Genomic DNA, 20554 nt, shown 5'->3' on the forward strand with positions numbered 1-20554 from the left:
GACAACACCCTTGTCATTAGAAAACGCCAGGACACCTTCCATCAACCTGGACCACAGATCCGCCTCTTAGGACATCTGCTGCTGTGCTTCGGGAATCAACAGGGGATACAGTCCCCCCAGCGGTACCCGGTTTGACCTTCTCTGACCCAGACAACGCCTGAAAGACTGTGTGCACTAGGCACGGTCACGGGAGCGAACCACTGCGCGAGACCTACGAGATTCACGACTGGAATGAGGCTTCAGGCAAGGGAGAGAGCGAGGCTGTCTGGGTAAGTCTGTGGCCTCTGCGTCCGACGCTGGACCTGAGGTCAGCGGTTCTGGCAGCTGAAAAGGAACATGGGTGAAAATTGACAAGAGACTGAGGACAAACCGCAGCTCTGTCTCTTTCGCAGTCTCCAAACCCCACGACGTAGACGACCTGCAGGAACCACACACGGACCTGGTCCAAAAGTTGGAAAAGCTGGAGGAGGAGCTGGGGGCCGCTGGGAAAACCGTGGGCCAGCTGCCACCACGTGCTAACTAGGGGACACTGCGCATGGACCGTGATGGCGTCTGCCCTCCGCGGACCTTCAGAGCCTTCAAAACAGAACAGAAATGACACCGGTGTCACTTCTGCCTTCTAAAGCTCACGCGAATTTGTCTTGTGGCCCACGCTAACCTGGAAACAAACGGGCACGGGAATCCTAGGAAATGAAGCTCCAGCCTGGCTCGGCTGTTATGGCCCAAAAGCCACAACAGTCCGCAGGCCGGTCACCGGTCTGGCTCTGCCATCTTGGGTCTGAGCCCACTGCTACGCGAGCCAGCCGGTCTGCTCGAGGCGTGAAGCTTCGCCTCCTCCTAAGTGAGCAGCTTCCGCCAACCCGTACTGACCTTCGGCACTTTCGGAGAACTACCGTGGATGTTTTCACGCCCGTGTGTGTCTGCAGGTGAAGGGGTGATGAACACACCCTAAAGAAAGCTTCTCACATCGGCTGGAGGTGAAAACTTCCAGGAAATGCTCTCAGGCTTCCACAAGAACAACAAGGGGATGTCGACTGAATCGAAAACTCAGAAACCTTGTGTGGTCGGGATGAAACTGGCCCGGAATTGTCTTAGTGCCTCAACTACAGATTGATTCATTATTAAGTCACCCGTAGGCTACAATGTGAGAACTCCGTTGGTTATCAGCGTGGGCAGTTTCTCTGAATGTACGCACTGAGAGTCAGAGTAACTGATTTCTCACGGATAATGACCACTGACTTGGAATCCCAATGGGTTGAGGCCAAAAGGGGCTACGGCAGGCAATCATCGAGTCCAACTGGTCCTTTAACAGATGAGAACAATGAGTGTTGGAGGAGAGAACCTGGCCTACAATCAATGGTTCATCAACGGCCAAGAACCAGGAGCTCTCTCTCCTTTCCCGCTTCTTCCACGGTGCCATGCTGCTTACCAAAGGTGTCTTCTCTCAGAAACTGGACAGTAAGGCCACAGGCTAATTTTGGCACGTTTACTGATCTCTTTCTCTCTGAATCCCTGTTTTCAGATGCCTCTTTCCGAGCCCATCCCTTCAAACTATCCTTTGCCTCCTTTCCCTTTGTGACTGGTACCTCCTCCGGGTTTGACACATTAGGTCTATTCCAGGTTCCCAAGGGGCGCTTCCCAGGACCCCTTCTGGAACGAGGGACCTTCTGCTGCAGCCTCATTGTGGCTCCATCCCCATCATGGGAAGGGCCAGAGTGTCATCAGTGACCGTGCCAAGAAACCAGGCTCTTGCTCTAGGCGGCCACAATGGCAAGTTCTAGCAAGTCAAAGCTCCTCCCCTAAGATAGGGGCATCTGGGTGGCTCAGTCAGTTAAGCCTCTGACTCTGGATTTGGGTTCAGGTCATGATCTCACGGTCATGAGCTCAAGCTCCACGTGGAGCTCCGTGTTGGGCGTGGAACCTGCTTGGGGTTCTCTCTCTGTCTCTCTCTGTCCCTCTCACAGGCACATGCACACACACTCACGCGCTCTCTCAAAATAATAAACGTTAAAAAAAAAAAAAAAGCTTCTCCCCGAAGGGAAAGGCTCAAGGGCTCAAAGGCAACAATCCGATAGGAATTGCAGTATACTATTATTCTGCTCACTTTGTCTGCTTTAATTCTTCATCCAAGGGCAAGGACCGCAAAAAAGGAATTAAAACTAAGTACTCATGAAAAGTATGGCAGCCTTTCTCCTGTGGGCTACAAAATCGCCAAATGTAAAACTTACATTTTCTGGGTGCTATAAAGTAGGACTAAAATCCTGTGGCGTTCAGGCTGAAAGGCATCGCTGACGTGAACTAGTCCAACCTTTTCATTTGTTCGACGAGGACACCAAAGAATAGTACGTTAAATGATTTGTTCGAGGGCGCGTAACTTGTTCCTAGCAGACACAGGATTAAAATCCTAGAATCTGGATTTCCCGGCCAGTATTCTTTTTCTTACCGTGACATACTGGTAGTCATTTATGATCCATTCAAAATATTTTCACGGGTCATTTTAGATGGTTTGCTCAAGAGCTATTTCAAGACAAAAAGAAAAACTGAAAAGCAAAATAAAAGCTCAGAGACAATGTAGCAATCTGTGCCGCTCCACGGAGCCGATGCCGGAGTGCACACAGCTCGGGTGCCCTTTTAGAAAGCAGCTACTGTTCCCCAGCTACAAGAGAGCCAGAATGTGGGGCCCGGGCGTGTGGGGGCCACTTGCTAGTCAGAGGAAAAGACCTGACTCCAAACCACACTGGTACCACAAAAACCTGAACGACTGTAAACAGCGTTGCCAAAACTGAACTTTCATAAAGGGACTCGGTGATTTCTCAGACTGTGTTACAAGAGACAAAGGAACAGCATTCTAATTTTCAAAAAGCACATCATTGTTTGCATTCAATGAAATTCCTTTCAAAAATCAACTTTCCACGTTCCAATTATATTCAACAACATTCTAGCTAACATTTCGGCTGCAATTCAAATTAACTAATGCCCCAAAGAGCCCTAATAGATGTGGTTCTGAGCTCAATTGAATACAATCAAAGCTCACGAAATGAAGGGGGAAATGCTTATTTCATGCAAATTCTGCATATCACTCAAGCTTAATTTTACTGATAATATAAAGGTGGGACATTTTGAACATTACAGTGAATGAAACTTTTAAGCGGTGAGAGTTATTTTATAAAATGCTACCTCTGAAAAGCTGATTGCCAAACAGTATAAAAATGGTTGGAGGCATAAATGCCAAGTTCATTTCTATTTCACTTCGGAGGTAACTATCTTTCAAATCGCAACAGCTGGACTATTTAACACAATCTGGTGAATCAAAGTCTAGTTCTTCTCTGGTCTCCCGGTGGGACGTCTGCATTAGTCCGTGGCAGCCGTCCAAAAAATGACGCACAGCCGGACGGTCTGAACGCTGCTGCATTTACAATGAAAATGAATAAAGCTGCAATCGTATTTACCACCTCCAAGGACAGAAGACGGAAAGATTTAAATTTGTCTTTATAAAGTAGTTTCCTGGGAAAACTCCAAAGAGGAAGTCTGCTTTCTATTTTCCCGTGTGTAAAAATAAGAAGTCTCACTTCGTTTCCGGAGCCCTTTATACAGTTACTACAACAGTGAGCGGGAGCGGCTTTACAGGAGAGGTGGTTTTTAGTGTTTCTCTCAGATACCCTATTTGTTGGGGAATTTTAACACGCTTGTCCCAAATCTCCCCAAACGGTTTCAAACAGAAGGTGAGGCTGTCTGTCATTAGTACCAGTTTGAACACTTTCAACTGTAATGAAGGTAGAACAAAGCTGAATTCTTTCAGCTTTGTGTACTTTTCGAAACTCCATTTAGGCTCAAAGAATAGTTTTTCGATTTGGGTCGCCTGCTACCTGATGCAAAAGTAGATATAATTTTAAATTCTGAAAACAAAATTGATAAACAACGAAACAGCACCTTGGGTTTGAAAAGCTGACATCAGCTTCTGGATTGCTGATTTGCCCTAACCATCAACCAGAATTCCTTCTTACAGCAGAAGTAACAATGGCTGCCTGGGCAAAGACGTCCTTGTCCACACGGAGCCGTATTTTCTTCAGTGGAGTAAAGGCAGCACAGGCACATGGGGGCTCGGGTTCCATCCCAGACCGTGGGGCGCGCTACGAAGTCCTGGCCCGCTTCTTTTAATCCTAACGTGGGCTGGACCGTGGACATTCACAGATCCCGAAATGCCCTGGGCCCAGGGAGGCTCAGGAAACTGGGCCATTCTCACCAGCAAAATCAACACTGAGAAAGCATGAACCCAACATTGATTTCAGCTCAGGCAAAGATCCTGAAATGCGTGTGCTACTCTTTTGGGCTACTTTTTGAGCTTTTCGTAATTTTCCACAACTCTAAGTCACCATGAACAATCCATTTTTGATCCCAGCTATTAACAGGGAATGTTATTTAAAAGAAGTATCTTATTTAAGGAACATAAAGTCTTCTATAAAATTCACCACATATACCACTGGCTCCTCAAAAAAGCCAGCTGCATAAAATGCTTGCATTTTTCTAGGGGTGCAGAACAATATTTTTAATTTTTCAAATACTTTTCCTTAAATTTACCAAGTTATATACGTTGAACTCTCTTTTAAGATGGGAAGTCACAGTGCTACTTTTCATAGTTCTGTGACAAGGTATATTTCAAAGGAAATGTGTTTATCAGGTTTTAGAAGTTAAGTCAATGTATTCTTAGGTCTGAAATTGCATTTAACTTTTAGCTGGCTACTTCTGTTTGAAGAAATCAAATACCACCCCTCCTCCACTGCCATCCATAAATAAAAGGAAACACAAAGGCTGCAGAGACTACTGAAAGATACTTAAAAAAAAAAAAAAAATGCAAAGCACCAAAGGCAATTTGGTTCTCTATGCAGAAATGATACATTTTATGCAAAGTCTCTTAAAATCACAGGTGTTTGCAACTGGAGGCAAATGTTAGGAGGCAATTAATTCTCTGGGAGAACTGAGAAGGGCTCAGGGGCATTTTAAGAGTCATGCTGAGATTTTACTGGACAGAATTTTAAGGCTAGATGTATTACAGCCTGAACGATTAACCTGGAAGAAGTTGTTGTCTGTACGGCAAGTCAGAGCACTTGTAAGACAATGCTGACAGGCGGCCCTCTGGGCCAGTGCACAGCGCAACTCCTTGGGGCGGGGGGTGGGGAGGAAAAGAAGACAAGACCGCCAAGTGAGGGGATCTCCAACTTCCAGAACATCCAGTTGTTCTGCTAATTTTGTTGTTGAGACTTAATTATCCATGTACCGGCACACAAGGAGGACCTTTGTAGTCGTGCCTTGCCGAGCAGAGCCACTTCCTGCGGCGTGAGTACACAATTCGACGGCACTAAGATTACAGTTGAGGGCACAGCAAATCCTTTCATTGTGTAAGCGCATCGGATGAAGCAGTAACTTCCAGGCAGTTCATTCTGCCGGCCGGTGGTGTCTGCTCAGAAGCGAATGTTTGCTAAGTACGGAGAAGGGGCCCCCATTCTTCTCCCCACCCCACCCTACGGCGCGCACACACATACGCACGTACGCACACGCACACGCACACGTACACAAAAGAAGGGAAAGAAGGAGAGGAGGCAATGATGGCGAAGGGTGAAGGGACAGGAAGAAAACCCACCCTTTCCCGCCACAGGGTCTGGAAGAACTTCTCTGTTTTCCATTTGAACAAAATGTTGACCCAAGCCTCTCTCAAGGAATAGTTATGTGACCTGCCGAATGAATTTCCAGCTGAGATCAATATTTGAGACAAGAGCTTTATGCAAGGTTCCCTAAAAGGAAGAATCTCAATTTCTATTTGGTAACAGCTTTCAGAAGCTCAGATTTTCCAGCTCCAATCCAAAAAGGGCAGCGTCTTTCAACTTCATTTTTCTACATTAGTTTTACACTGGAAATAATGACATAAAACTGAAGAGACCAGCTAGAGGTCAAATGATGATAAAATCAATTTTACTTTTAATGTAAAACCTGAAAGGCAATTAGATTTTTTTTCTTTCATGGAAATGTTTGACTGATCGCACTAACCAAGAGACATCTAAAATTTTATCTTTTATCATCTACCCTTTGCTATTTAGTTAATGGCTCAAACAAGATGAACTCTTACAAAAATAAATGTGTGGGGACAAAAGACACATGTATTTAGAGACACTGCAGATCTAGAAATTAAATGCAAATTACAATAAAAATGGTTTCATTGGCAACGGACATTTTTCTGCTGAAATTGAACTCCGGTCACCGCCTCACGGGTTTTTGTTTTTGAAATTCGTGTAGGGCACAGCGTGGCCTGTTTTGACCTCCCAAACAAAAAAGGCAAGCTAGCGGCCTTGTCTGGTGGTTGGAAAGTAGAAGAGCTTGATAAAGCTTGGACCTTTGGGGGAGATTGGGGTTTGAAAAGAAGCACGATGAGTGAGAGAAGCTTTAACTGGAAGAGTCTCTGGCGATTGTGGTTTTCACAGGATCTTTGAGAATGAGGGCCGAGAGATGAAGACCCAGCTACGAAATCGCTGCGAAGCACACCAATCACAATGGAACCTGAGTTCACTTTCACATGGGTTCTCCCCTTTGAAACGAGGTTTTGTAGAAGTAACTACATGAGATGAGAACGCATCTTTGAGGTTGACCGCCTTGTTTGGTTGGAACTGTCAGGACATTCACCTCCCTGAAAGTGATTACTAGGAAAAGTGAACACGGATGAATAAAAGCTCAGTACAGATGAGCAGGACCACCAGTAGACGAGACTCTCCAGAGACAGAGAGAAACAAGATGGCAAGAACACAAGATCTCGTGTTGGGCCTCTGCCTGGCTGTGATGCAAAACTCTTTTCTAAGCTCTGCCCAGCTCTTTGTCCCTACTGAAGGCCCACTTGTCCTGCCTCTCTTTACAAGAGAGATGTCCTAAAAACACGATGTCCAATGGACACTTCAGCACAAACTCAAAGGAGCTAACCAGTTATTGACCAAAGACGGAGGTGTCTCAAAAAGGTACAGCATAAACTGAATTAAATTTATTTTGGGCTATAGAATGTATGTTTTTGAAACAACTGGATTCATAGTGATTCATCTTTGTATTACCATATTATCATTTAGTAAAACACCTTTCTAAACCAATGATTAGAGTCAGATTACTTTCAAGATTTTTGACTCCCTGGGAATAAACTATTCCTCAAAATGTCTGAAAATGTCAAAAAATAATTTTAAAAAAAGTATAAATGAAACTGATGCCAAAAACTAAAGCAGCTTGGGCTGGTTTTGTGATATGGTACTTTGCAAAATTTGTGAAGCTTGCCTCTTTACTGGACATTTGACACAAAAAACATTAAAAGGCTTTCTTTTTAACTACTCTTTAAGTCTCTGTGCTTATTCGGCTTGGCTCCCTTTTTCAGAATTATTTTACTGGCTAACACTTTCTTCCCCTGGGAAGAGGTACTGTAATTGATTAGGTTAGCCTTAGGAAGGGGTCGGGAAAGAGACGAACTACCTAGGAGTGTGTAGGGTCAAAGTGGCAGGATGTGAGTGTCACCGGGTCAGTGGGGTGATTTAACTGCAGAATCACTGCTTCCGATAGAACACAATCTTATAGTCATTTTCTTCCCTCCATTCTTCAAGCTCGTCATACACTCAACACAGTAGCTATAGTTCAAAAGCACGGGCTCTGGAGTCGGATACGAAACAGGTTCAAATGAAATCTGACCCGACTCTCGATTAGGAACAGAATTTGGGGCTAAGTGTTTGCCTCACCGAGCCTCAGTTTTGTCATCTGTAAAATGGAGATAGGTCCAATCTGTACATTTGGAAGAATTAAAAAAACACATGGAAGTATATGGCTTAATAGTCAGTGAAATACAGTAATCACAGCAAAACCTCACGGAAGCAAAATTCCAAAGTCCAGAACCTCCAAAGCGGAACCGGGGGCCATGACCCATCGCCTCATCTGTAATCAACATATATATCCTGCCTGTAGCAATGAAAGTACTTCTCCTCTTGGACAGATATTATTATAATGTGAATATATGTATTAACATATAATACATGTTATGAAGAACAAATATTAACTAAAAAAAAGAGAAAAAAATATACAGTGGAATGTTGTAGGCTTTTACCCCCAAAATGTTTTCCCAACTTACCTCACCCGCATCAAGAGCATTAGACTCCTGCTTTCTTTGATAATGGAGCTAACGTGTTTCAGGGCCTTCACACAGGATTAAAATGGAAGACGACTTCACCCATATCCAGGTACGCTGTGTCACATTAAAAATGTATACCTGTGCAGGGTGCCTGGGGAGGGCTCAGTCGGTTAAGCTCAGGTCTGACTTTGGCTCGGGTCATGATCTCACAGTCTGTGAGTTCGAGCCCCGCGTCGGGCTCTGTGCTGACAGCTTGGAGCCTGGAGCCTGTTTCAGATTCTGTGTCTCCCTCTCTCTCTGCTCCTCCCCCGCTCACGCTCTGTCTCTCTCTGTCTCTCAAAAATGAATAAACATTTAAAAAAATTAAAAATATATATACGTATATATACATCTGCAATTGTGGCAAACTGATGACTATTTCAAAAAATGAATCCAGCTTCAAAAGCCAGAGTCATTTCGAAACAGACACTGACCATACAATGGAGATTAAAATAGTCCTTGCCCACGTGAAATGCTAGCACTAATTCTCTTTTAGGACCAGCTATCCAATTTATCTCCTGTGTGATCATGTATCTCTAACCCAGGCAGGTCTGAAAGCATCTGGAACAACAGCCATAGGGTTCAAGTGAGTATGCCGATCCCCAAGAGCACTTCTCTGAAGGATAACTATCATTTAGATTTGGATTTGTAAATTCTGGTAAGGTAGTTTAAAAATTATTTTACAATCCTGGGTTTGTAGGTTTTACCATAAATCTATACTGAGGGACACGTTGCAAGCAGAAAATACATGCTTCCCTCTTGTTCCTTATCTTAACTGTGAACATCTTTGCTAAGCAACCACATTTGTGAGGACTTAGGAAAGCTAGAGCTTTTGGGGAGCTCTGGAGAGGGCCTAATCTACTTGTCTCAATCTTAGATGAGAAAACACACAACAAAAAGAAAACAAAACAGGCTGCATGACCTTCCCGAGGAAACCTGGCCCAGTCAATAACGCAGGTGGTCCAGTGTCTAAGCTCTGAACTCAACTCTGGCCCGTGATTCTGCAGCAATGGTCCAACATTACAATTTTAACGTAAGAAAAGAATTCACTGAGATATTTTTCATATATCATGCAAGTCACATGACAACCCTACAAGGTGGGCGTTGTTACCCTCACTCTACACATGCGGAAACAGGATCACGGGCTCAATATCTTGTCTAAGGTCCTAAAGACCACAAATGGCAAACCCAGTCGAGCTCCAGTTCCGGCAATGAACTGGCGCTCCTTGCCACCCAGCGCACACGTGGAAAGGCACAGGCTTAGAAAACCGATCGCACCGCGTTTCCCTGCTACACCCTCCCCAGTCTCGAGGCTTCTCCAGGCGAAAATACAAACCATCCTCATCTCTCTGACCCTGTGAAACACTCAGCCTCTTCCCGCGTATTGTAGCTGCCTGAAAGTAATAAAACAGTTATCTTTGAAAAAAATCTATAATTTGGAATTTTCCCTATCTTATATTGACCATCCCACCCATAGATCAGCTTGAATCAATGAGTCTTACTATACTTTTAACATGGTCAGATTACTCTGTCAAAAGAAAAGAGCATGAAAGCAAAAATCAGGTTTGTTGGCTGGTTGCGTATTTATGTACGTATGTGTTCCTTATTTATTTATTTTGCTTGGCCCCTCTTTACCCCTCATAGCATAAAGGGAGATTATTATTATTATTCCTGCCTGAATTAGAAGTAATCAGAATTGGGGTGCCTGGGTGGCTCAGTCGGTTAAGCGTCCGACTTCAGCTCAGGTCATGATCTCACCGTTCGTGGGTTCAAGCCCCGCTTTGGGCTCTGTGCTGACAGCTCAGAACCTGGAGCCTGTTTCAGATTCTGTGTCCCCCTCTCTCTCTGCTCCTTCCCCACTTGCACTCTCTCTCTCTCTCAAAAATAAACATTAAACAAATTTTTTTTAAAGAATCAGAATTAATGAAATTCAAATTTGCTATTAGATTCAAGATATTATTACCAGATAGTATATACTTATTAGAAATAATTAACAGGACACAAATATTTCTAAAGCTATTATTAAAATAGAAATAATCAGGCTTCTCTAAGTCTTGATTATCTTTTCCTTTCTTTTTCTTCTTTTTTCTTAAAAATAACAAAAAACCCTTGCTTTGCTTAGGCTGGTGACAAGAATGTTAATTTTAATTAATCCTTGCAATTAAGTATTAAAGCTATCCCTTGCCATCCCATAAGGCCCTAGGAAATAAATACATATATTTCTGGCACTATAATTTACTGGACTGGAGTTACTCAATTATTGGAATACACATATACGTTGGTTTTAGGAATTTATTGAAAGAAAAAAAAAAAACTTTCCAGGAATAGCTTGGTGTTACAATTTTCTGATCAAGTGAGGATCTTACACAGAAAACACCTTTGTTTCTATTCTTCTAAAACCCTTCTTAGTAGGTTTTCAATCCTTCCTGTCCACCTTAGGCCACAGAAGTGAGCACAGCTGAATCTTTCTTTTATAACTGGGTATGCTCTTGTCTCTGCTAACTTGATCTTATGTAGGTACAAAGATGCAGAAGTTATACAAAATTGAGCTGACTGGAAATGACCCCTGAGCATTTAAAAAAAATGTTAAAAAAGACAAGAAGTCAACCATAGAGAAACAAAAATCTCTCATATTTAGCCTGTGTGTTTGTGGGGCTGCTGAGTAAGAGGGGGTTGCTGGTTAAGGGAGTATCCTAATTAATTGATATTCTGCTGCTCTAGTAATACTAAAAATGGACTCATTTGTTCATTTGTCCAACAAGTATATACAGAATTTCCAGAATTCTCCCAGGTGTTTGAGATATACCAGTGGACAGACCAAACAAACAAACAAACAAACAAACAAAAACCAAAAAAACAAAACCAAAAAACTCCTACCCTCACGGAGCTGACATTCTAGCAGGGGAAGAATGGAGTATGGTGAGGGGAATCAGAGTTTAGAGGAACAGGAGGTACAGTTTTGAACGGGGCGGTCAGGGTAGGCCTTATTGAAAAGATGACATTAGGGCAAAGAAATGATGGAGATGAGACAGCATGGCAGGTAGCCATGGGGGCAGGACATGTAAGGCAGAGGGGACAGCAAAAGCAAAGGGCTAGGGGGAAGAGATACCAGGCCAGAGAGGTCAAAGGAGAGGGAGGGCAGGGGGGGGGGGGGGGGGGGGGGGTCGTCAGGATGGTAGGGACCGGGTGTGTGTGTAGGGGTGAGAGCGAGAGAAAGAGAAAACGTATGTATTAGAGGATAGTGTGATTGTTTTCCTCCCTTGACCTTGATTCCCCGTCAAGAATAGAAAAAGCCATTAGGCTGAAACACCACGGTAGTTTGGCCACAGATCAAAATAAAAATGCAATTATTAGAGTAGAGACAGTTTTGGATTTCACTTTTGGATTGCTGATCCGATTTTCAGGTGCTTTGACAATGTGGGACTATGAGATGAGACAATGTGGTTGCCTCTACCTTATGGTTGGGATAACAGAGCAAACTTATTAGTCGAAGCCAGACAGAAAATAACCCTTCTCATTCCTGGCAGCCAGACCAGTTTCCGGGAATCCTGATAAATCACATGAGCTTTTGCTTTTAAAGCTTACACGCAACTACATTAAGTTAAACTTCTTTCGCTCATTTAAAAAAAAAAAAACAAACAGACCTAGGTTTAAACATAAATGAAGTGTGCCTGTCTGCGAAGTGAATAATTACCATGTACATGCGCAAAATCGTCAGATTCATTTGGATAGCCTAATTATACTTAAGACACAGATTTTTCAGAAAGGCGCTCTTCCTTGCTAAATGACTGTCAATATGAAAATACATGGCATTAGTTATTTCAGCTAAAGAATGTCAAGAACTGAATAATCAAGCATTAGGTTACAAAGTTTAAAAGTTAAAACAGCCGCACAGAGTATTTGTATTAGTGCTTTAAGTAGCTAAATTAAATTGAAATGTGTCTCTTAAGCAGTCATTGAACAAGCAAGATGAGAAATAAATTGAGCTTCACTTAGGCCTTTATGGCATCTAACAACTGTCTGTCAACACACGGATCCTTTTCACTGTCGATTCAACACACATTTTGCAGACCTTGGGCCTGCAATTATTTCATTTCCTTTCTTGGAAATGTAATTTCCACTTACTTTTGGAGAATAAAAGACAGACAAAAGGAGGAAGGAGTTGCAGTATTTTCTGATTGAGATTATCTGTATAAAATGGTAAAGGGAAAAAAAAAATCTATACGCGCACGCTGAAGCACATGTCAGCAACTAACCTGTCTCGGCCAAATTGCTTTTGTGTCTGGATATTGGTTCAAATGCAGCCAGACTGTTGATGTCAAATTAGGTGTTGAACAAATTTAATAGGAAAGATGAAGAATGAATATAGATCATCTTTTTGTTGGAAGAGTTCAAATGACCCCAGTCAAAAGAAAGGAAACACATGACCGCAGGAGAAAGTGTGCTTTTAATTAAACACAATGAAATGAGATAAAACTGTAAATCAGCAAAGAAGTCCATTCATTCCAAAAGAGGGGGGGAGAAAAGTTAATCGTGCCCGGCGAGAGCAACACAAGAGTGGAAGAAAATACCAGTTGGCAAAAACAGACCTAAATTGAATTTCCACTTCGTTTGTCCAGGCTTCGCCTTTTACACCAGGACAGGTACAGCTACAGAAAAGGGTTCTTTCTCTCCTGATGGGACAGGAAATCCGAGGTTTCAATTAACCACGATTACAATATTCGGCTGACCTGATCTGTCTCCCCTCTTCCTTTTCTTCAAGTGGCAAACCAGCTGACCGTCTGGCAAGAGAACCACGGCAAAACTAGAGGAATTCCGAGAAGAGCTTGCCTTTGCTGTGAGACACACCGCCCCTCCACCGGATCCGTCCGCAGCACACTGAACGGCAAGATTTACTCTTTGGCCGCTTTCAGAGCAAGTCTGCAGAGATCACTCTTTACATAGGATCTCTTCACTCTCGAGAGGGAACCATATTTAAGGCACACCGTTGACTGAGGACCAGAAAATAAGGTTCTAAAAATGTCCTCTTCAAAGTACACGTGAAGAGGGTATCTACCACCTCCTGGAAGATCTAGCATCTTCCTCGACGGCTCAGAAATCATTAAGAGGGATGATCCAAGCACTTCATCCTGGAAGAATGATTAAGCTCCTTGTGACACCGAGTAATTCGTCAACTCTCTGTGCAGAAGAAGAACCGGGTTGCCAAACCAGTTGAGGGGAAGGGATTCTCTCGACACGTATCTGCTCTGGATCAGAATAAGACCTCTGAGCTAGGAGCCTAGAATCACAAGTTGGCTCGTCAAACGGAGGAAGGAGAGTGGTTACTGGCTAACTCAACCCAAATCTCTCTGAAGGGGAATAAAGCAAAGTAACACACAGTTAAGTCATCACAGATTCCTCTACACACTTACTTAGTAAAGAGCATCATTACTTACTGAAATGTGACCTTGGAACTTGTACATCCTTCCAATTTACACGAGCCTTCACCTGGCTCAGGTGTTGGGGGGGACGGACTGTTGAATTCTGCCTCCAGAGTTTTCTTGTTCAAGGCTGTTTTTGTTACACTGGATACAGAACCCAACACTGGCATGGATTTGGACTCTGAGGTGGCTAATATCCCGGTTGGACCTTAAAACCAAACACATACCTCAAGTTTAATAATTCTGTGCAACGCTTATTAATATGGTACTGAAAAACAGATTAGCCGAAAATCCCTCAGGAAGCGAGAGGCCAAGTTTTGTTTAAAATTTCGAGGGCATGCAGCAAAACGTTCCTATTAGGAGTTTGCTCTGCTTTCGTGGTACTACTGCTTTTCAGGGCACCAGGACCACGCGGAGAAATTATGTCCAGGCCTTTAAGAAAGCACAAAACCCCAGGCCAGGGTTCCCTCGCTGACCAGAGTCCTTATTAATACCGGAATTGTGAAAACTCTTTCCTTCTCAGAGCATGGCTTTCTGACAGCCCTACTTGAACCATTTGGCCTCTCAAGAGTTAATTCTTCCCCAAACTCAGCTCTGCGTTTCAAACAGCAAATGGAACAATGTCAAAGGCTCTTTTTAAAAGGCTCATGGAGGCTTCTTAAGCATTAAACGGCTTTTATGAACATTTTTCATTTTAATGTGATTGAGAAGTAAGTGGATTTATTTCCTGTTAAAATACAGACACAGGATTCTAAAAATTAGGTGGCAAAGACGTTGGCTGTTTACCTCTCGGATTCTTCTGCTCTTTGGGACAGGATTAAATGACTACAACAGTGCTTGCTCCTGAAATTACTGGCGTACCAATCCAAAACTCCCGGGCACCGGAGCAAAGTTCTCTCATTATCTGTTTTCTGCTCTCAGTTAGAAAGATACTATCCTAGCCAGCTTTTTTCAAAGCAAGATTCTAACATGTCTTTCTTGAAACCTCAAAAGAAATCTTTGTTAAGACAAGAAGATTTATGTAATAAGTCACAAATGTACAGATAAAATTAGAACTTCTAAAAATTAAGCTAGAGGACAACCTGCAAGGTGTCACTGAAAAGAGGGCAAAACTTGGGAGGGGTCTCATCTTCCCGAAGCCACGTCAGATCGTCTCCTAAAAGGGTGAGTGCTAGCAGGGACCATCCAAAACGCTAGCTGGTTTCTGGTCATTAACATTAGGCTCCGGAATTTTATTCTCACATTTACATACGAATTGAGTCTCAGGTATTCCAACAGTATAACCTATCAACTCCAAAAATGAAGTTCTGATTTGAAAAAACCCCCTAAAGAGTGGCTGCGAGACTGTTCCGCCATCCCGTTGCTGTACCTCTGATGGCCTCGCTCCTTGTGGGAGACACAGACCCCCTCTGGTCTCAGGGAAAGCCTCCGTTCCCAAAGCACTGGGTGTCTGTCTTCCTCATTTATTTCCACTATACCATCTGGGCAGACAAGCTTGTGACGTTACTGAATATCCTGATTCAAGCTGTGACAAGCCTCCAGGTGCATGGGGATGTGCAAGTGAAGACAGAAGAGTGGCAAGATCAAGAAAGAGCCCCAAAATAAAAATACGAAGGTGAATTCGAGATTGGCTTCTGAGCCACTCTGTTCTGCCCTTGGGTAGTTGCTGACTACAACGCTAGACAGCTTTAAACGATCCGTCCTCGTAGGAAAGCAAGATCTGCTTCTGAATACCCCGATGCCTGCTGCTGCTTCTGCAAGTGAAGCCAGCTACAAACGATGGAGCGTGGGTGGGCTGGGCCACAGCTCCTGTTCTTTCTTACATATGGAAAAGAAATAAAGAAAAATACATAATGTTTAACGTTATTATTACGGCATCCTGTTTAAGCTGCCCAATGTTTTCCAAGAGGCACTTGCTGCCCTTTGAAATGTCAGCTTGGCAGGCCACGAGTCTTGAAAGTATCAGTTCGGTCTGATAAAAGAAACTCTAAAGAAAAGGGTGCATCACTGGTCCCTGAGGGAGAGACCAACTATCCTGGGATCCGAGGTCTGCAAAGCTCTGGCCGCCCCTGCCGCTCCCATGCTTCCTCTCTCCACTCTGGGACCTCACATTAGCTTTCCTGTAAGCCTTTGTGTACAGAAGGAAAGCTTCTCAAAAGATTCACACGTACCTGAAGCCATAAACCTATCAAATTCATCTCTGTAATGTGCTCCCACCGTGCAGCACGCAGCAAGCAGCTGTGCTAAGTTTAGCTTCTCGTTCCCTCTCTACAATCCCCTTCTGGATTTTCACTTTGTCATTCCACGACCCTTATACAGAGATGTATTTGGTAAATACCTCTTCCAATTTGATGCTAGAAAAACATCAGCACCATTTAAAAAAGAAAAAGGATGAGTTCTTTTCTAGATGATAGAGTTTGGAGGTTTGTTTCCTCTTCCCACTGGCGCTTTTGTTTTTGCTTTGGCTACTAGGGAGCTCAAAAGAAAATTTCTGCTCATTTACAAGTCTCTCTCCTCAATAGGATTCCTCTCTAGGATTCCTCTCCACTCTGCCAATTACAGAGTTCTTGTTTTTCTATCCAAATACTGATGATTCCATTGACTCTATGCCTTATTACAACATTCCTCAAATGATACATTGAATATTTATATATTCGTGGAATAAAATAAGTAAAATGAAAGATTCTCACATGCCTATACAATGTGTTCCTACCTTTCTTTGTCCAGTCTTTGAAATATTCAAATTCCCATGGTGACTAAAATGAAAATGTTTGTCTCTCTCATTGAAAACTAACTTTGAAATAGTGCTGCACATTTGACTAAGTTCGTGAGTGAAGTAGGAATGCTTCCATGGGGACAAAATACAAAATGTAAATGACTGAAAACAAAAATTGGATCCACAAAGTCCTAAAAAATCATGATGGCTATTTGGAATACTTCAAGGATGAAATGTCAGAAGAAGTGATTGTCACAAAATGAATAACGATTCATGGTGGAGGCTGGTAAATGCTTATAAAGCAATTCTAAGAAAAAAAAATCTCCTACAGCATCCTTTAATTTCCCTGAGAGGGGGTTGTTCGGGGGGCGGGGGGAGGGGGGGAGCGGGGAGAGAATTCTTGCAGGATATTAACAGCAGAATTTCCAGACCAAACTAAAAACTGAACGGCTGAATTTTTTTTTTAAGAGGAAAACAGATCTAATCTTTTTATAAGAAAGGTTTGGCTGGTATTTTATGCTGCTTCCAGTTCAAGGAACAAATTTACTAAATTGTTTGAGTAAAATCCCTACGTGGAAACTAGACCTTGATTATCAAAAACCCCAATCCTTCCTGCTCTAGCAACTTAAACTTGGTGAACATGACTCAGTGCAGATTTAAACTGTCACAATGGACCAAACAGAGTTGACTGAATGGAGTCTAAAAGGTTCAGCCCATTAGCCACGGTGGCTGGTTAATGCTACTTTGGGGTAGTTTTTCAAAGCCAGCCTCCTGGCCACAAGGGAAAAACCTCATACAGGTTTCTGCTAATTCCCGTGACCAAGCTGATGGAAAAAACCGGAAGACACACACAGTTAGCCTTGAGGTCTCACACGTGCGTACCGTGACGCAAACGCAGCCTGTGAGCTCCAGGCTCGCTCAGATGGTCGTTTCTGGTTGGTGACAGAGCCGAAATGCGTCGTCCACCCGCTTCGCAGGCAGAGACCGCAAACAGAACGGATCTGAAGGCTAAAAATGATGCTTGTGCATTTGTAACTGATGCGTCGTGACTACCCTTATTACTGATTCTCCTGCGCTGTCTCTGGGCCACGCGAGCTACTCGGCACTCCTCGTGTACTGACTGACGAACTTGATGCTTAGAGTAACACTATAGGGTGGCGCTTTTATTTCCCTCATTCCACAGATGAGGAAACCGAGGCACAGAGAAGTTGAGCAATTTACCGGCCAGCCGCTCGCCAACAGCAGAGCGAGGACCCCTTCCCGCTATGCTGTTGCCAAAGCCCATCCTGAATATCTTCGTACCGGGGTATCTTGCGTGAAGCAAGCCCGATCTCTAAAACCCTGATTACCTACAAACAGACAACGTACACACACACCAAAAAGCGAAAACACACCAGTTCTTACGGGATATCCGTAAGTACCTTTGCCCATCTGATACTTCTCACTCACATTAAAAACAATGTAGTAATTATAAAAAGAGCACTTCGTGTTACAAAGAGGCTTAAAGGAGAATGTTTCCGAGAGGGAGGGTAGAGCTCCGGAGAATTCAAACCAGCTTACTACTGCTATCTGCTTCTGCTGTCACCTTTCTGCGACGCAAAATCCTCTCTAACTCAGTCTCACTGTTTTCAGTGGCAAGGGATTTTAAGCTTCTTGAACTAGTGGATTTGTTAAGTGTCCCCTAAAGTGAAAAAACAAAAACAAAAACAAAAACAAAAAGGTTAATGGCTTCATAACAATATACAGAAGAATACAAAAATCAAACCAGCAAAACATTACCAGAAATTGAACGGAATTAGGAAACGGAATGAATTTGTTGTATTCACGTATATTCTTTTTCTCGTGTGTGTATCTTCAACGACACACAGTGTTGGATCGTTTAAGAAGATGCTACTGAGGATGTAAGATGTCAGCTTTCACATCGAAAGAACAGGACGAGATGGGCTAACTAGGAAACTCGGCGGGGGGAGGTGCCCGCACATCGATGAGTAAGAGGCGGGTGTGTGTTGATCCATCGTGTGGAGAGAGAAGCACATATTGAACTCACCTGAGAAGGTTTTCTTGATACAGCAGCCACGAGCTGCTGAACCCGAATCCTTGCGGCCCTGAAAAAGTGTGGCTGAGTCTTCAGAATGACCCTGGCTCCACAAGTGGTGGCAATGGTGTCGTGGCCGCCAGAGGAGGCACATGGTGCTCTCCCGTGGCCTTGAGCCAAAGAAGCACTGCCCTGAGACACCTTGACTTCATTGTGAAAGAGGAGAGGTTATAACGACACAGGGAAGCAAGGAAGGGCCCGGCATCGCCATCCCACATTCCTAACAGAGGAGGCAGCGGAGATGTCACTCAGGGCCCAGAAGACGCCGAAGGAGACAAGAGATGCCGCGAAGCTGTGTGCCTGCTGAAATTGGTTCTGACTTCCAAGGCAGCAGAGAAAGACCCAGGAGGTGGTTCCCTGCCCCGGCTCCTCTGGGAGCCACGCTCCTGGGAAGCGTGCTACGGAGGGAGGACTATGGCTTTCTATGTCCCGTTCCCAGTCACGTGTTTGCACAGAGCACTGGGTGACATAATTCACACCTCGTGTGTAAGGATTCAGCACCGCACCCTTACCGGGGGCCCGTTTCCTTTCATAAGAAATGCCCTTCCTTAGCTGGGCCACGTGCTTGGCGGGAAAAAAAAGCCAGGAGGATCCACAATCTTTGCATCGGAACAGATCAGAACCTCAGGTCTGGCATGGCTCGCCAGGGCCGGTGGCAGCTTTTGCCCACCAAGGCCACCAACGGGGCTGGCCTTTGTCACCTCAGCCTTCATTCTGCTCCTGCCCCCTTCCAACTTCCTGAAGGATTCTAAGAATTCTACTGGCTAAAAACGGTTAACTCATGTTTCTTCTTTGGCCTATAAAACAAAAAAAGTAGCTTGTAAAATTAGGTAGGTACAAATCTCACATGATACAGGTTATTATGTTTTGTTTAGAAGGGTTTCTCCCCTAACTGGGTAAAGCCATTGAAAAGCAGCCTGATGGGGCTGGAGGGGAGTGACTTACAAGATGAGGAGATGTTACTCTTTCGCTATCAGCTGCCCAGCTAAGAGTAATGTGTAAAATACACATGTAAAATAAGGCTTATATTGTAATCAAGCATATGATACCTCCCCCCTCCCCAAGAAGTATCTCTTTCTGCTTTTCCTTTATTGCAAAAATTCACCTATAAATATACTCAAAGGAAAATCATGTTACATGGAACCCTGTAATAGCTTATTTTATAATTTAAAAAATTAGATGATGTGGTTTGTTTATTTCACAGTTAACAATGCAGAACCGCACCTACTCATGGAAGAGTTAAATAGTACAATAGGATCAATACCGACAAGGTAAAGAAAATAGAACAAAAGGCAACTAAGATAAATTTGAAAAAAAAACATATTAGAAAAACTATTCCCAAATCGTGCATTTACAAGTTTTAAAAACTTACCAGCTGTACATTTGTAAATAGATTATTTGAAAAATATAGGGCCATTAGTACTAAAATAACTCATGAAACTGTTACATCGTTAGAATGTCAAGAACAGTCTTTAATTTTCCCAGAGGCTGGAGTTAATTCAAGAAAAAGATATGTGTCGGGGCGCCTGGGTGGCTCAGTTGGTTAAGCATCCGACTTCAGCCCAGGTCATGATCTCACAGTCCGTGAGTTCGAGCCCCACATCAGGCTGTGTGCTGACAGCTTGGAGCCTAGAGCCTGCTTCAGATTCTGTGTCTCCCTCTCTCTCTGCCCTTCCCATGCTCATGCTGGCTCTGTCTCAAAAATAAATAAAAACATTAAAAAAATTTAAAAAAAAAAAGAAAAAGAAAAAGATATGTGACTGTGTACATATATGCACACATACACCTTGCAAGGATATCTTTTAAGGAAGAATTTCTCTCTCACAATATTCTCTCTTTTTTATTTGGATAACAGCATTAATCCCCCAAATTCTGTGGTGAGCTACCCTCTCATCACACCTGATACTCAAAGGTTCTGTTTTCCAAGTTCTAATCTTTGAATCTCAAAACTTTTTTCTCCATCCACTGACTGATGTGACTGACTCAGCTAGTATGGGAGTGAACTTGAAAAATGCAGACACTTGGGGAGGAAAGAAAGATGTCTACATGATTCTCAACTGGAATGACCAAGGAGCTCAGCTAATAAAGTACCAAGACTGTCTAAATTATCTATTTATGTTATTATCATAAAGTCTGAGAATCAG

General features: G+C 43.4%; 1 protein-coding gene across 2 annotated transcripts in view; it reads right to left on the reverse strand.

Annotated features, from left to right (window-relative positions):
* The window catches only part of SHTN1 (shootin 1), a 101381-nt gene that overhangs the window by 3342 nt on the left and 77485 nt on the right, over nt 1-20554 (reverse strand). The window contains exons 15-16 of one of the 2 annotated variants that reach the window (XM_049646507.1): nt 17876-17996; nt 13615-13807 (exon numbers count right to left, since the gene is read on the reverse strand). The exons of the other annotated variant lie outside the window; for it this stretch is intronic. Of the exons in view, the coding sequence (XP_049502464.1) occupies nt 13615-13807; nt 17876-17996 (314 nt within the window). The remainder of the gene's footprint in view (nt 1-13614; nt 13808-17875; nt 17997-20554) is intronic. 2 annotated transcript variants of the gene reach the window in all.

Source organism: Panthera uncia, chromosome D2, assembly GCF_023721935.1.
Source record: "Panthera uncia isolate 11264 chromosome D2, Puncia_PCG_1.0, whole genome shotgun sequence".
Taxonomy (NCBI): domain Eukaryota; kingdom Metazoa; phylum Chordata; class Mammalia; order Carnivora; family Felidae; genus Panthera; species Panthera uncia.